The sequence below is a fragment of the Pygocentrus nattereri genome, chromosome 13 (genome assembly GCF_015220715.1).
Source record: "Pygocentrus nattereri isolate fPygNat1 chromosome 13, fPygNat1.pri, whole genome shotgun sequence".
Taxonomy (NCBI): Eukaryota; Metazoa; Chordata; class Actinopteri; order Characiformes; family Serrasalmidae; genus Pygocentrus; species Pygocentrus nattereri.
The window spans coordinates 21,443,284-21,459,923 of NC_051223.1; the positions used below are offsets into that span (position 1 = coordinate 21,443,284).

Here is a 16,640-nt window from a genome sequence, read left to right on the forward strand (position 1 = left end):
AGCTGGTAGGGCCCTTTAGAGTCCCTGAAGGTATGAAAATGACCTCGGCAAAGTATATAGAGTTTCTGACTGACCACTTTCTTCCATGGTACAAAAAGAAGGACCGTGCCTTCCGGAGCAAAATCATCTTCATGCATGACAATGCACCATCTCAGGCTGCAAAGAATACCTCTGTGTCATTGGCTGCTATGGGCATAAAAGGAGAGAAACTCATGGTGTGGCCACCATCTTCCCCTGACCTCAACCCTATAGAGAACCTTTGGAGTATCATCAAGCATAAGATCTATGAGGGTGGGAGGCAGTTCACATCAAAACAGCAGCTCTGGGAGGCTATTCTGACATCATGCAAAGAAATTCAAGCAGAAACTCTCCAAAAACTCACAGGTTCAATGGATGCAAGAATTGTGAAGGTGATATCAAAGAAGGGTTCCTATGTTAACATATAACTTGGCCTGTTAGGATGTTTTTGATTGAAATAGCTTTTGATTTCAGTGAATGTGACCTCCTAATGCTGCAAATTCAACAAATGACCATTTTCAGTTCTTTACAACCTATAAAATGTTTTGAAACTCTGCTGTGCATAATAATTTGGAACAGTGCAGTTTGAGTTTTTTTTATTTTTGAAGAATACACTGTTATCATTGGGAGGTTTGTTCAATAAAATTCAATTTATACTCTAACGGGTGATGACTTTCATTATACTGACTCATTTGCATCGACCATTTAGGAAAATCAGGGAAAAATATAATTTGCATAATAATTTGTAATGCGGTGTATTAGTTACTATGAATGTTTGCAACATTAAAAAAATTGTTAAGCAACTAGAACTTAAACATGTCAATTTAAATGTTATAAACTAGAAAAATTTAATACATATAGTATAATAAAATAATTATAAAATAAATACATAAATAAACAAAAGGCAAACGCTGATGAGCAAGAAATAATCATCGCTTTTTGAATATGAGGCATTCTGGATATTAACTTTATTATACATTTGTCATTTCAGTTTATTATACATTATATAGCTTGCTCAGTTATTTTGGAATCATACTGGAATCATTTTATACATGCATCTCCAACCAAATTTTCCTGTAACACAAACTTCTTGTTCTTTCCTATATGAGAGCACCCTTTCATCTCTAGGTTATAATATTTCCTACATCATTCAGACCTTTGACTGGTAGTGTAAAATAAAAAGAAATGTGTATTGTGAAAAATACATCTGCTGAAGGCGATACCTGGGATATCGGAGGCCCACAGCAAACAGCAAGACTCCAGACTGCTTGAGCTCAGAGGCAGCCAGCTGCACAGCACCCTGGGACTTTCCATCAGTTAACAGGATGACGATGCGAGGCACAATGGAATTCCCTCTGCTGGGAAACCCCTTCCTCAACACATACTTCAAAACCAGACCGGTCTGGGTGCTCCCTCCTCTGAGGATGAGAGAGAGAGAGTGCGAGAGAGTGCGAGAGAGTGCGAGAGAGTGCGAGAGAGTGCGAGAGAGAGCGCAAGAGAGAGAGCGAGCGCGAGAGCGAGACAGAGAGCGAGAGCGAGACAGAGAGCGAGACAGAGAGCGAGAGCGAGACAGAGAGCGAGAGCGAGAGAGCGAGTGAGCGATATTCAAATGGTTAATAGGTAACATGTATGAGGGAGCAACTGGAGAAAAAGACAAGATGAAGGCAATCAAAAATCCATCATTAAAGCCCTTCAAAGGATCCAGACAAACACAGTAGATGAAGTATATGTTTCCTGATGTCCCTGAGGATTTCAGTCCAAACTTTACAGCTTGTACCTTTCAGCCCAAACTGCTTTTTGAATGAAGGAAAATACAGGGCAATGTATCAGAACATGAGGGCCCTTAAATGACACAGTAACTAAAACAGCATGTTTAATTCATGTAAATGAATGTTGACTGTTTTAGGTACGCAAACACTCTAGGTGGAACTCAAAGACAAAAAAAGAAAAATGTTTGTGGCCCTTTTAAATGCTTTTATACTCTGAGTCTGTGGTTTTCTGCACATGATTTTGTAGTGTGCTGTGTGAACATCTACAGAATCATATCCCCTAAATGGAGGGGTGGATAACTACCATTTAACAAAAAGGCAGTGAGAAGCAGGGATTATGTGTGCCTGTGATGGTATCTACTGAGCATTGCTAAACTAATCTTCTAATAATTCGGCAGTCTCAGGCCTTGAGCTAATAGCCCTCTGAGGCTTTTTGTTCACTTTAACATACAGTGCTTTCATTGCAGTCCACCAAATGCCATTCCAACCCTTTACTTTCTCAGGTTCCTTTGGGCTGAATCACCTCTCTAATTGAAATTGGTGCTTCTTAATCCTGTTCCTGAAGTACACCTGGCATGCACATTTAATGTTTTTCCTGCTCAAACACACCTGAATCATGTAACGAGCTAATTAACAAACCAGCACTGGGTTAAACAAGAGCAGGAAAACACTAAACTATGTCCCCAGGAGGTAGGTCTATAGATCATTGATGGAGAACTGGGGACTGTAATGCAGCTCAGATTGAAATGGGCTGATAATAATAGAAAATGTAAATAATTTTGCAAGCCAAATAGGGTTGTGCCACAGGCCTGACTTGGCTCGCAAGCCTTGAGTTTGAAACATGGGGTCTAAAGCATCTCAACCTATTAAAGGGGAATTCTACCAATTTTTAAAAAAATTTCACTGAGATGTAAACCAAGTATGTCTGAGTGCTTTTATGTGAAATACTTCATTCTAGAGAAACTTACCAACTTAGATTTCTTTATGGTGATGGTCACAATATTACAGTGGAAATACAGCCATTTTATTTACTATCTTATATGACCAGTCAATATACGCACACGTTTTGGATTTTATATGTAATGTTGATCATGGTAAACATTAAACCTGAGAAAAAAAAACCAACAAAAAAAACTTAGAATTCTTTTTTGCCATAACACTCCCTGTGAGTTTAAAAATAGGTTGTATAGTTAATAATAATAATAATAATAATAATAATAATAATAATAATAATAATTTACTTTTACATAGCACCATTTCACGACAGCATCAACAAAGGTGCTTTAACTTTGTAGCTTTCACAGCCATTAAACCTTTCCAGCACTTGATTCCAATCATTACCACTGTGAACAATTCTGACTCAGTAAGTTCCTTTTATATCAAGCATTTTACATTAAACCACTCTGAATGACTCTTGATGAATTAATGACGCAGAATGTTTGTGAAATCAGAGGAGTTTCCCTTTAAGACATGGTTTTACTGAGTGGAATAAAATCTGATTTAACAACATGTGCTGACAGTGCTCCTCTATGACAGTCTAATTCACAATCTCTTCCTTCCTGGAGCTGGTTTATGGATTTCGTCAGGGGAAAAGCAGGCACACTGCTAGCTAGGAACCTAGAGCTGCAGTTGTTCAGCAGGGCCCACAAGTGCTGATATCTTTACAGGGTCCTTCCAAAATGGTAATTTCACACCCCATCAAGTGCAAATGGTATGTTCTGACTGCTGTGGGAACATGCCAGCTGTCTGGGTTGTGAAGGGGTGTAAATCCATTCGCAGACGTTAGCACGCTAACAGAGTAGTCATTACAGAGCACAGCAGCCACATCAAGATACACACATTAACTCCACCATAACACCTCATCAAATATCAAACATGAGCTCTCACATCATGTAAACACAAAGGAAAAAATGTGTGGCTCACTATAATATATCTTTGTGATCTCCCGAGACTTACAGCAGCTTCTCTTTTCACTTTAGTATAATCTAGGGTTCATTTAAGGTCCACTTATCTTTCCTAAAGACTCCTCAGGAGCTTTAAGCAGAAACTAATTTCTGATTCACACCTGAGATCAGCAATATGATAAGTAACACACTTGTACCCTTAAAAGTACAACAGTGGTTTTAAAGTCCAATTGTGTTTTTCATGTACATATTAGTACATTTTAATTTTAAAACAGAGCAAAAAATAAAAGGTCTGGAGAGCAGACAGGGTGTGTGGAGTCAATACAACTTAAAAAAATATTCAGTGTAATGCATGTCGTGCATTATTATTTGTTGAAACCATTTCATGGCCCACTTAGTGCATTGGGAGTAGAGAATCATTTAAGATTGAGCTTAACTGTGGCATGATAAGTTCAGAATCGGTCTATAAGCCAGCTACCAAGGAAACATGATGGCAGCTGGTACAGATTTTTCCCATGAAAAAAATATCCAAGTGTAGAAGAAAACAACATGTACAAGTTGAACTGAATGCAAATGACTTGTAGCGCCTGTCGGTTTATTCTGTAATATTTAGTCACGACAACCAAAGATGCAGCATTTGAAATGATGAGTTTTGCCTATCCGACATGACAGCAGTATAAGTTTCAACACTGAGTCTCACTAAACTGGAGCTGTGGGTGTTAACTTTAGTTTCAGAGTCAAAACCAGGGTGTAAGTAACAGCATTTAATGTTGTTAGCTCACTTAACCAAATAAGTTGCTTTCCATGTGGTTTCCCCAAAACGTACACATGCATACACACTTAAAGATGGTTCTTCAAGGGTTCTTTAATGAACAAAAATGGTTCTCAAAGAACACTTTGCATGCATAAAGGGTTCTTTGCATTATGACAGCGTTCTTCAGATTGATGAGGAACGTGCTGTAGATGGTTTGATTTCAAAATCTTTTTGAATAAGATTGAGAGAACCCTTTTTGAAAAAGAGAAGAAGAACTTCTGTATATAAGAAGAACTATCCTATACTATTTAAGGATGCAAAGAATCCTTTAATCATATAGAGGGTTCTTTGAGTTTTACGGTTCTTTGTAGAACTCCTTTTTTTTGTTTTACGAAAGAACCCTGGAAGAATAATCATTTTTAAAAGTGCAGTTATATAGTAGCTTTGGAGTGTAAATATATAGGAACTGCTTAGGTTAAATATAAAACTACTTTCTGTGGTGCAACCCGATTTGATTTAGTAATGCGTAAGCTTTAACTTACGCTACAACTAGCATATGTTTAAACTTACATACAGATGTGCAACTGGCCCCAGGAAGGCAACAAGGCCTCTATCTAGGCTACTGTAAATAGCTAAATAACGAAATAAATACAAATAGACAATGAAACTTCCATTAAAGCAGTTTATATGAGAGTAATAGCAGTTAACAGAAAAATGGAAGAAAATAAACAAACAAAATGGGTTTATAAATATGTTGCTGAAAAGCTATCATGCTAACCACCACACCATATGGGTAAAAAAAGGCCTTAAATTAATTGCTTGTAAACCTTCCACAGTTTTGTCTAGGATAGTGCTTCTTAATCCTGCTCCTGGCTCCCCAAGCACTGCAGAATCTCAACCATGCCCTGCTTCAATACACCTGATCCAGCTCATCAACTGATTATCATGCCCTTCAGAGTGTTTTGGGGGACAGAATAGCTGAAATTTTGCAGAGTACATGGTTTCCAGGAGCAGGATTTGGCTTTAGGAGATGTAGAAGAGCTTTAAAAAGAAAAAAATAAATAAAAGAAAAATCCCATTGTAGATTTGTTTATGTGCATTTTCATGAGTCATATTTGGGCTAAGCTTTTTGAAACTGAAATGGCATAAACTGCTGGTGTACCTGTAATGTATTTTCTTGATGCGCTTCTTCAGGTCCTCTCTGCTGCTGTAGGAGTCCAGAGAGATCTCCAGTCTGGGAGTGGAGCCGAACTGAATGACTCCTACTCTCACCTGAGGAACACATGAGACAGTTTACAAAGCACATGGACCTCACACAGTAGTTTTAAATCTGCTGCTGACGCACTTTGGATTCTTTAGTCTGATAGTGTGTTGATATTTGCTGACCTTTTTAGGGCTGATGTCCAGAGCTTCACACAGTTTCTGAACACAATGTCTAGACCTCTCAAACCCACCCTTTCCAACACTGTAGGAGCCATCCATCACAAAGAGCACATCCATAACTGCAGAACACTTCATCACTGTCCACATACACAAACAAAAAATAAGCACAATCAGCAACTGTCATACATAAAAATACCTAGCATTCATGTTTACATTAAGATGCTGCTTAATTATATTATTAGTTATTCATTTTAAAAAACACATTTTTGCTGGTCCAATTTTCCAAAGTTAATTCATTTTAATTCAAATCTCAACTGAACAAGAAGTTAACATTCTGCAGCAGAACCCACTGAACTTAAGCATTCTTTACTTAAGTCTTAGGTCCTTTAGAAAGCGAAGCTATGTATGTAAATGTAATGTTATGTAATGTAAATGTATATTTTTTATAACACACTGGATCTGAGTATTTCTTCCCGTGGGGTAGTAAAGTGAGTAGTTTGAGCAATTAAAAAGAGCCTATTTTAAAGCTTAGTAGTATGTTAAAGAAGATGCTCAAGATATCAGTTTCAGTATCATAAAAGCACAAGTGGTATCGCGACACCTCTAGTTATAAGGACCACAATCTATATAAGCTCTAGGTCTTTGAGTGTAATGGCTGTAGCAGCACAAACAAATTCACACATTTATTCATTTTGTTCTAGTCTGCTAAATACTACAACTACAGCAGGAGGATTTGGAAACTGTTAAATTTACCAGGAATGTTTTTTTTTTTTCTGGAAGCAATGATGACCTTTGCAAAACAACTTCCCTGAATGCGTGACACATGTAAGTGGCTCATGGCGTGTCCGAGCTTACTTCTCCACCAGAGACATACACTTATACACACACATTCACAGACACAAACAACAAGTTTGCACAAGTCAGAAAGCTAAATTATACCGTGTAACTGTCAGGTTAGAACCCGCTGTCTGTAATAAAGAGGGTGATTAAACAGCAACAGCACGGAAGCATCTGTGAAAACACACATGCACACAAGCACGTGTATGTATGCACAAACACACACACAGACACAAAATATATATATACATATATATTTTGTATACAGCTGATATGCATGTATATATGTATAGTATGTGTTGTAGTACACTCACTGTAATGTCCTTTATTACAATTTAATTTGAGATAGCTCAAAATAATAATAATAATAAAATTTTAAAATAACTGTGTATTGCGCAAAAGTTTTCCATTTTCCAGCCTTCCATTTTTACAGTCTCAGAGGTTCACTCATTAGACTCATAAGAACTGGTTGGGCAGGTCAGGAATTGTGTTAAGGAATACTCAGTTGATGACAATTACAGAACACAAATTCTCAGACTTTTCATACATTTTGCCAACACTCAACAATCATTGGCTTCTCTAATCAACCGGCTTAGGATCTGAAAAAGTTAACTTAATTGATTTCTAAAAAGCAAGGGACAACGATGAAAAGATATAAAATATATCACAATTTCCATTTTCTGAAATGTCAAAAAAAAAGGCAATTAAGAGGAACGTTTGGCTAAAAAGAATTAAATCACACTTAATTCAAGACGAGATTTGGAAGACGAGATGAAGAAAACTCATGTGCTGGTTACCAAAGCAAAGCAAAACCTCCATATGAGATTAAAGGACAAGCAGGAAGGCTTAGCTGACACCGGAGTGGTGGCATTGCTTGCCATTGTTATTGACTGATGAGTGTAAATGCACACAATAAAAGAACAACTTTGACCACAACTATCAAGTGTATGTTTAGAGAAAAAAAGGAGCAGCATATGATGAAAAGAACACCTTGCCATCTGTTAAAGCATGAAGGAGAATCTATGATGCTGTGGGGTTGTGTGTCAAGAAATGTAAGCTAAAGCTTTTGGAATAGTCCTCACAGTTCCTGGACTTAAACATCATTGAAAATCTGTGGGTAGATTTTAACTATGCTGTGCATGCAAGACAGCCCAACAATACTGCAGAAATAGAAGGGTCCTGTGAATGGGTGAAAATTCCTAAAACAAGAACAGAAAGACTCCTAGCTCGCTTAAAAAAAAAAAAAGTGTGATATCTGACAAACAACCATTACTAAGTACTGACTTACTACAGTAAGTACTACAAAGTTACTACAACTTTTGCACATCTCGCAATGACCATTTCAGCTTTGTTTCTATTTTTAAGTGAACCAATAATAAAATGTGCATTAATGTCTGAATAAAATGCTATTGTGTAAAATACTTGCTGCTGAGGTGTGTTCATTTCTGTTCACATAAAAAAGCTTTTGCATACAACTTTACATGATAAACTATGAGTCCTAAAGACTGTCACTAAGACCCTTAAACTGCTTAGATGCTTTGACTTTATGCTTTGATTGCATAACACACATTCCCTTTTACTACACTGCTACTTCTAACCCCGGATGCTTAAGTGCTGTTGTGATGATTTTCTGAGCGGTAATCAGCACATACTCACTTTTCCCTGCAGTGTTGATCTTCAGGACAGTTTCATGATCGGTCTTGATCTCCTGCACAGCCAAACCACTGCCCACTGGAGGAAAAGAAGACAGCACCTTTCAGATGATTATCTCACTACATTTCATGAAACACTCCTAATGAATGAATTACACCAAAAGGGATACGAGAGTAAAAGGCTATGGAGTGATTATTACATGGTATAATTAGAGATAAAGAACATGGATATTATTCTGCAACCTGCAAAGTCAATGACAGAGAACATGTGTGAAATGACAACCCCCTTATTTGAGCGCAATTTAGGGTTAGCTGAGCTGACCCTGGCCTTAGGCTCTGTATGGAACTCTCTCTCCCTGTGTAGCACTCCTGGTGCTCAGCCCTTTTTGGAGGGATAATTTAGAGCAATCGGCATTCCAGTAACGCCCACTGAGCGTGCAGAGAACAGTCACCCTCGCCTCCAAAGGGGCTGCTTTCTCACCGCTTGACTGAGCACAGCCCGGTGTGATGCACTCCCTCACACATACACACACAAACACACACACACACAATGGCTGATTGAGTGGAAGAAGGTCACGTGAACAGCTGAGAGGGGACAGCCCTGACTCCCTGTGCTCTCTGAGAGCAGGGTCAAATATGCAGCACTGAGTGCTCCTAAGTCATTCTCTGCGTGCTGCTCATATCCATGGATCACTTTTTGACAAATAACAAGAATACATTGTGAAAAGGAAAACTTATGAGACAAAAAAAATAAAGAAAATAAATACAACCTTTAAGTAGAGTTTATTTTAGAACCCTCTTTTTCAGTGGCCATTATGTGAAATCCTGCCTGATATCGTGCAATTAAAAAAAAAAATGAAATTGTCCTTAAATATGAATTATTTTTGTAATTTTCCTTTAGTACTGATGAGATAATTGTACTGATGAAACTATATACAGAATCTTCAAATGTACATGAAATGTACACACAACAACAGAATGTCTGCACTGCAGTGGAGAGCTATGACGAGCAGCAGCGCTCTCCATGGTGATGTGACTCAACTAGAGAACCCTGCAGAAACCCTTGAGGGAGCAAAGGGCTCAGACCCCTGCAGGGCAAAATTATGAGGTCATAAAAGCTTCTGAATGGTTTTTAATCCCATTCATGAGGAGGGGAAAGCAATATGGCAGCAGGTTTTTTTTTCTCTATCCTGTCATTCCAGAGCCTACTTGTACCATCACCCCTGACTCCCTCACAACACCTCATAGGAGTATTTAAATACAAGAGAAACAAATTATGATCAAAAATGAAGTACAGTGAGGAACTGCTCCTCTGAGACAGCCAGAGGAACCATCCTCATAGATATCTCTGTAACCCATCCACTTTCATCTGCCACTGAATTCTCTCAGTAAGCACATGTCAACCATCATCCATTCTTTGCGTTTGTGACAATTGTCATGTGATTTACAATGATCCCAAAGCACTCATCAATTCCTTGTCCAAACTTCAAATCACCACATGCATCAGCACAACCATGCAGGGATGTAGTTCAGGAACAGGTGTCTGAAGCAGTGAAAACAGAGAAAGAAGAAGCTTAATGGATAGTAAAAAAAAATGTATGGTGCTGCATAGCTGGTATTTACCATCTAATCCCTGCTTAATGACAAATAGGCTTATAGGAGCAGAAGGGCACTGGAGCCATGACTGAGTCCCCTCTTGGAACCAGCAGGAAATCCATAAATCCTAAACCAGGAGGTCTTTTCATAACCCATTCTGCGTTGTGTAAAGAAGCACTGCTCTCAGCCACTCCCTTGCTTTAATTTATGGTGTGTGTCCAATATGTGTGGAGGAAACAGCAGCCTGACATTTTAATTCAGTGGTGCCACGTCTGTCAGACCCTGGCAGTCAGGAAGTTTTAAGTCTTAAGATATTACAGAAAAGACAGACACAGACCAAGCCTATACAGTCATATGTAAAGTTTGAACATCCCCATTTAAATTATATGTTTTGTTGATTTTCTAAGTGAAATTAAGTACACATGCTTTACAGGGAACAAACTTAAACTTGAGTGAATTTTAATGCACAATATATTTTTCTTCTATTATCATCCTCCTCCTTAATATTATTATTACAGTTTAGCATATTGGGGGAAAAAAAAGCCATTAATTAAATGAGTCATTAAAATGTGCCATAACTTTTGCACATGCCACACTTCATGTTCAATTCAGCAAATGAAGAGTATTAGGGCATTAAAATGTGCAGTATACATAGAGGATGTGTGCTTTATTCATTTTGAAAATCAACAGATTTGACTGGGGCAAACTTTTGCATATGACTCTATAGGCTTTACTTGTGAACTTCAGACCATTGTGCACATGTTATCAACAGAATGAAGAGCTAAGTAACTCTCAGAGCACCATGATGTGTTGCTTGTTGAACTATAAGAGTTTGTTCAAATACACCAAATATAATAATCAAGAAGAACCATCCATCCATCCATTTTCTAAGCTGCTTCTCCCTCAGGGTCGTGGGGGTGGGGTGCTGAAGCCTATCCCAGCGGTCATTGGGCAGAAAGCAGGATACACCCTGGACAGGTCGCCAGTCCATCGCAGGAAGAAGAACCAATTAACACTAATTCTGTGCAGTAGTCTAGCCACTAAGGCCATTCACTGAAGTCAAATGCTTATGCTGGGACTGTATTATTGTGGTTGGACAATAAAATTACACTGCAAACCCAAATGTCTGGAACCAGACTGTTATAGGGAGAAGATTAGCAACGACATATTTTTCAAGCTCATCTATCAAACTAAAGACATTCAGGAAAAAAAAGATAAAACGACTTTAGAATAAACCACTGTGGTACTCTCGACAGGCAGTCACACAGATGAGCTCCAGCTCTAGGCTTTCCAGCTCTAGTCCTCATCACCATAGGTTCACAGAGATTCCTTAGTTTAATACTCACATCCACCATCGACAGGCTTCTCTGCACTGAAAGGTAACTAAAATGCACCCATGACTGCAACTACAAGCCTTGATAATACCTCAGTTTGTTTAAGAACTAATACCCATACTTGCTCTATTAACTCTCCAGCCTTCTTTCTAACTCTGTTGAACCCAATGTTACCTTGCATCCATTTTGGTCTATAAACAATGTTTTTTGAACAAGAACGTTCTGAAATGACCCGTAAGTGAGTAAATAAGGCTTTACTTTGTGAGGATCACTTTCTTTCTTACCTTGTGTGAGAAGGATGGCTAGAAGGAGTTTTAGCTGGCTGCTGAAGAACATCTTTGAGGACCTAAAATAAGGAGCAGACATATTACTAAACACGGAGGTGAGATTCTTTGAGGGTCCAACCCAATCTCTGAGAAGCCCGAACAGCAGATCTGAAGCAGCGACTATGAGGACTAACAAAGGCTAGAGCAGCTGTGAAAGACTGAAGTACTAGAGAGGAACGGGAGGGAAACCTTTTTGGAATTTAACCACATGGATAATGAGCTAGCTGCACTTAGCAACTTACAGTACAAGCAACTGGACTTTAAGGGGTTCAAGCCAGAATAACAAGAGGCCAATTTATAGCATTTCAACAGTCAGGACATTTTTGGGGCCATTGCTAATATGAAGAATCAAGTATTTACTAAACATTCTGATGATTAATCGAGTGATTGCAGTTATGATGTAGATTTCACATTTGAGACCTAAACATTGAGCCAGACCTTAATTTTGAGCCTGTGTATGTGACATTAATACAAAAAGACATATGACATGGCCCAAAAACTAGAAATCCAAAATCTGACAAGAATTTTTTTTTTTTAACTATTATTTCAGGCTTTACAGGGTGACCTGCAGTAGCACATGCACACCATAATGTTTTTTTTCCCTGTCCTCTTAAAATGGAAAAAAAGTAATGTTACTTCTTTCAATTTTAGCATAAAAAGCTTGCATAACACTGCTAGCTAACACCACTGGAGTACAACATTAAAATATATATAACTTTTGGCCAGATATCACTGGTTATCACAATTTTTGCCACTTAAAATTGGCATCAAAATCACTAAGAAATGTTCATATTGATCAGTCCTTAAATATGTATGCATATAAAAATGCATATACATCCATAATAATGAATAGAATTAGTCAGAGTGTAGGTAAATATGTTAAATGTTTGGGCATCTTCCCCCAAATGCACGGAAAGGCAACACCACAGAGTACACACACAAAGAATATAATATCAGAACAGCAGCACGTAAATAACAACATTGTAAGTCTCATCATGTGAATCAACTGAATCTGACAGAGATAGTTGGTAAACTCAAGTCAGAGTGAGCCCTGCTGTCGCCAGAGTGCACTAACCATTGACTTGTGTCTGCTTATTAGGGAGAGTATTAACCTCCATGATAGAAAAAGAAGAAGAAAAAGCAACATGACACGACTCATCTCAGACTTACACACCCCCAGAAACTCCTCTGACTCCAGTCTCACTATTACAGCGCCAGGTCAAAAGTGCATGTCTTCAAGGCCCAAACTTGTGAATCAAATTGAACACTAGTTCATCACATTACCACGCTGAAGAGGAACATACTTTGCCCTGGGTGATCGGTTTTCATTGTTGCGCTCTTTTACTCTATTTTCCTGCTTAAAGACATCTGAAACCAGAAGGTTGTCTCTCTGTTAGACAACTGCGGTGACCTTGGGTATTCATTAAGTGGTCAAATTTTACACTATCCACAATGAATAATGCAATGACCACAAAGTCATGGCTTAATCCACCTACAAGAATACTATTACTGACTACAATGTGAAAGTAATTTGTGGCTTTCTACAGATCTTATCAAGCGGGAAAAAAAGAAAACATGCACTCACTGTCACTCAAGGAAAACGTGGTTCACACCGTGTTATCAACTTACCTGTATTTAGTCTTTACACACACAAATTCCTTCAAGCTCTATTTAAAGACGGGACAGGGTCAAGGATAGCAATCTAGCATGCTTTTGATGTCGTTCTGAGAGCAACACATTCATTAAAAAAAAAAAAAAAAAAAGGAACATAAGAACTGGGGTGGGGGCTGAGGGGTGTTATGTCTATGCCTAGGTTCCAGGTCTAAGGAGCAGTTCAAAAGCAGCACTGTTATCAGTTTTGGGATTGAACAAGTTATTATAGAGGTGATCCTGAAACAGTCTCCTATGGAGAGCATAGCATATGAGCCTCTAATGTATAGTTTATCTGTAGACATCCACGTAGAACTGTAAGACGTGCTTTCCTACTGATCTTTTGAACATGCACTTAACCATTTTATAGTGCTTGTTGTCACATTCCTCAAACTCTCTAAAGGTACGAGCTAGCTGGGTGCCAGCAAACAATGTGGACTAGGTAGGTTCTAGTGAAGTGGTGCTGCCCATCTGTCGCGGCTACTTTGGGCAAATACATTAACAAAGCAACTCATATCGATACTTTGAAACCAGTGGTCATTCTGAATTGCTAAGTAACTACTCTTTGACTGAGAACAGAGCTATAGCTCTTAAATCGGCCTTTACCAGACATCTAGACGTATCTGTCTTGATTGGTAACTACAGAGCCCAAAAGCAATCTTGGATCACTTCTAACATCATTTGTATTGTTAATTATTTTCTTAATGTAAAATGGAAATAAAATACTAAAGACTAAACCACATAAAGAAAAGGAACACTACTCTTTGTCCCACTACTGTACGGGTATTTTTACCTAAATAAACTTAAGTCATTACTGCTGGGTGTAATACTTTCCTTGAATTACGCACATTAAATGATAACTATAGCTTAGAAAGCAATAAATAAACTACACATCATTTTCAGACTGTCTCAAGAGACTATATGAATGCTAGCCACTAACACATATGTATGTGGTGTTGGGAACCAAGTCTATTTTGCTGATGTGAAGAACTACCTAAGAGAGTGACACCTAAGGGAAATATGAGATTTCAGTATGAGGGAATTGAGAGTAGATGTGGAGGGGAATATGAAACATAAACCATCACTGTTGATAACAGGAGGCCTATTTCCTGCCCATGAATGGACGTCTGGAAGTGAGAAGCATCGGCTCCACAGTTCTTATAGAATATAGTCTGTGCAACTGATAGGCATCTCAAGCCTAAGCACAGGAGCACCTCTGTGAAACCCGCTATGGAGCCACTTCATGATAACCATCAGAGAGAGAGAGAGAGAGAGAGAGAGAGAGAGAGAGAGAGAGAGAGAGAGAGAGAGAGAGAGAGAGAGAGAGAGAGAGAGAGAGAGAGAGAGAGAGAGAGAGAGAGAGAGAGAGAGAGAGAGAGAGAGAGAGAGAGAGAGAGAGAGAGAGAGAGAGAGAGAGACCCATTGTTTAAGAGAAAATCACTGGTCACCTACTGGCAACCAAAGAAAAGTCAATAACCGTTAAACACATGTACACATCCCAACTCAATGATTGGAAAGTATGCACACTACCCAAGAAAAGTTTGTAATTATTGTTGTAAATCATAGTCAATGATAATAATATTGCTAATGTAAATATTCTATAGGGTTAAATTCATTTGTTGGAAAGAAAAAAAAAATTACAAAATACAAAAAACTACCAACAGATAATTTGTGCATTAAGAACATTTAGTTATTTTTATACTTTGTCAAATTCTTATTGTTCCCAAAAAAAAAACTTACTGTGAAAAAAATATATATATTTTTTAATGGTACACTGAATAAATTAAACTACATCACCCTCATGTAGATCCGAGAGTTTTTGAGGACAGTGTGCACTAGTAAATGTTCACTGCAGGCACCTGTTCAATCCCTAACTATCCGAGACAGGCTCTCCTTTTTACACTAGACCCAATAAGTCATTTTATACGGCTTCATGCCACAATCCTCAAAAGATATTCAAGTAGCTCTCAGAAAACGTTCTCTGAGCTCTAGTTACCTACGATGGATGTTGGTAGCTCAACTATGCAAAATCTGTAAGCCACTTTGGGAAAATGGAGCAGCTTAATATTAATAATAAGATTATTTTATTTAAATCAACAGTCGCCCTGAAACGTTAAGGGCACTTTTCAGAGTAGGCCAGTTTCTCTTTATGCTGCAAACCGAAAAAACTGCCAGAGGAACCAAATCTCACAATGCGACATGTCAGAAGTTGCCTGTACAGGAGACACATAATTAGAAAGTAAAGCCTCTGGATGCACTTCAGTCAGACTAACCTCCAGCCTCAGCATTACTGGAAACAAATTCTTACTCAGAGTAACCAGCAGCTTGTAACTGTCAGCTCGGTTTTGAAGGGGGAAATCAAATCTAAGTCTAGGAAGTCTAAGTCCTCATTCAGGGTGGAACCAGCTGCTGAGATTCAGAGGAGAAAGGTACAGGGCAGACAGGATGACCTACAGGGCTTTATCTGGAAATGCCTTTATTAAGCAATGCAAAATATACCTAGAAGACCCGAAAGATCAAAACAGAAAACATTACGTTTCACATACAGTTAAGTATGCTTTTGAGTCAGCCCAGTCTGGCAAACAGAGACAGCGCTAAAGTAGCAGAGCAACAGCAGGGAAAAGCTTTTGGTGTTACTACCAACGCCAAAATTAGTTAAGAAACCACCGATTTGGACGAATTAAACCGGACTTTTCTGATTAGAGAAACGGCTTTCAGTCATCCTAACAGAGTCCATTCACTACAGTAAGGTGTCCTGTAGCCTGGCTGAAAGTCACACCAACGTTACTGCCCTGCTGCTCCAAACTGTGACAGGTTCCACATTCTGTTCATCCGCGCCGATTCACCAAACAAGGCGACAGACTCGTGTGAGCAACGTCTCTGCTTAAACATTAAGGACTAAGCCAAGTGAACACAGCCAGACGCTAAACATGAAGCAGCGACAGACAGTTTTTACCTTTCTCGGCAACTTCTGGAGCTGGATCTCCTCCGCGGTGTAGGCAACAGGTTGGGTGGAGCAGCAGAGGGCAGCAACACTTCAACCGGCTAAACACTGAAACCACTACAGCTCATCCCTCCTCCCCGCCCTCACCCTACCCCACTCTCAGCCTATCCTATTGCAACAGCCAGCCTTTCCACTAACTCAAACATCCAGGTTAGTTGTCTAGGACTAATGTAGGTCATACAGCACCGACTGTGGATACTCGCCCTAAAAAGTTTTGTTTTGTGCTTTTTACAAACCTGCTACAAAGCAGCTTTACAGAAATCCAGAAAGGCCCACAATGAGCAAGCTGAGGGCCACACCAGCATGAAAACTCAAGAGCCTGAGGAAGAAAGAGAGAGGACTCGAATCCTCTGGGCTCCGATTACAATCAATGGAGCTTTAAATGAGCCACGTGGCTAAATCTCTGCATTTCA

At 38.9% G+C, this 16,640-nt stretch overlaps 1 protein-coding gene across 2 annotated transcripts in view; it reads right to left on the reverse strand.

Moving 5' to 3' along the window:
* Positions 1-16,253, reverse strand: part of vwa2 (von Willebrand factor A domain containing 2) — a 47,843-nt gene extending 31,590 nt beyond the window's left edge. For both annotated transcript variants that reach the window (XM_037544124.1, XM_037544123.1), the window contains exons 1-6: positions 16,180-16,253; positions 11,532-11,593; positions 8,322-8,396; positions 5,832-5,965; positions 5,608-5,717; positions 1,242-1,436 (exon numbers count right to left, since the gene is read on the reverse strand). In XM_037544124.1, the coding sequence (XP_037400021.1) occupies positions 1,242-1,436; positions 5,608-5,717; positions 5,832-5,965; positions 8,322-8,396; positions 11,532-11,583 (566 nt within the window). In that variant the 5' untranslated portion in view covers positions 11,584-11,593; positions 16,180-16,253. The remainder of the gene's footprint in view (positions 1-1,241; positions 1,437-5,607; positions 5,718-5,831; positions 5,966-8,321; positions 8,397-11,531; positions 11,594-16,179) is intronic.
* Between the last annotated feature and the right edge of the window lie 387 nt (positions 16,254-16,640).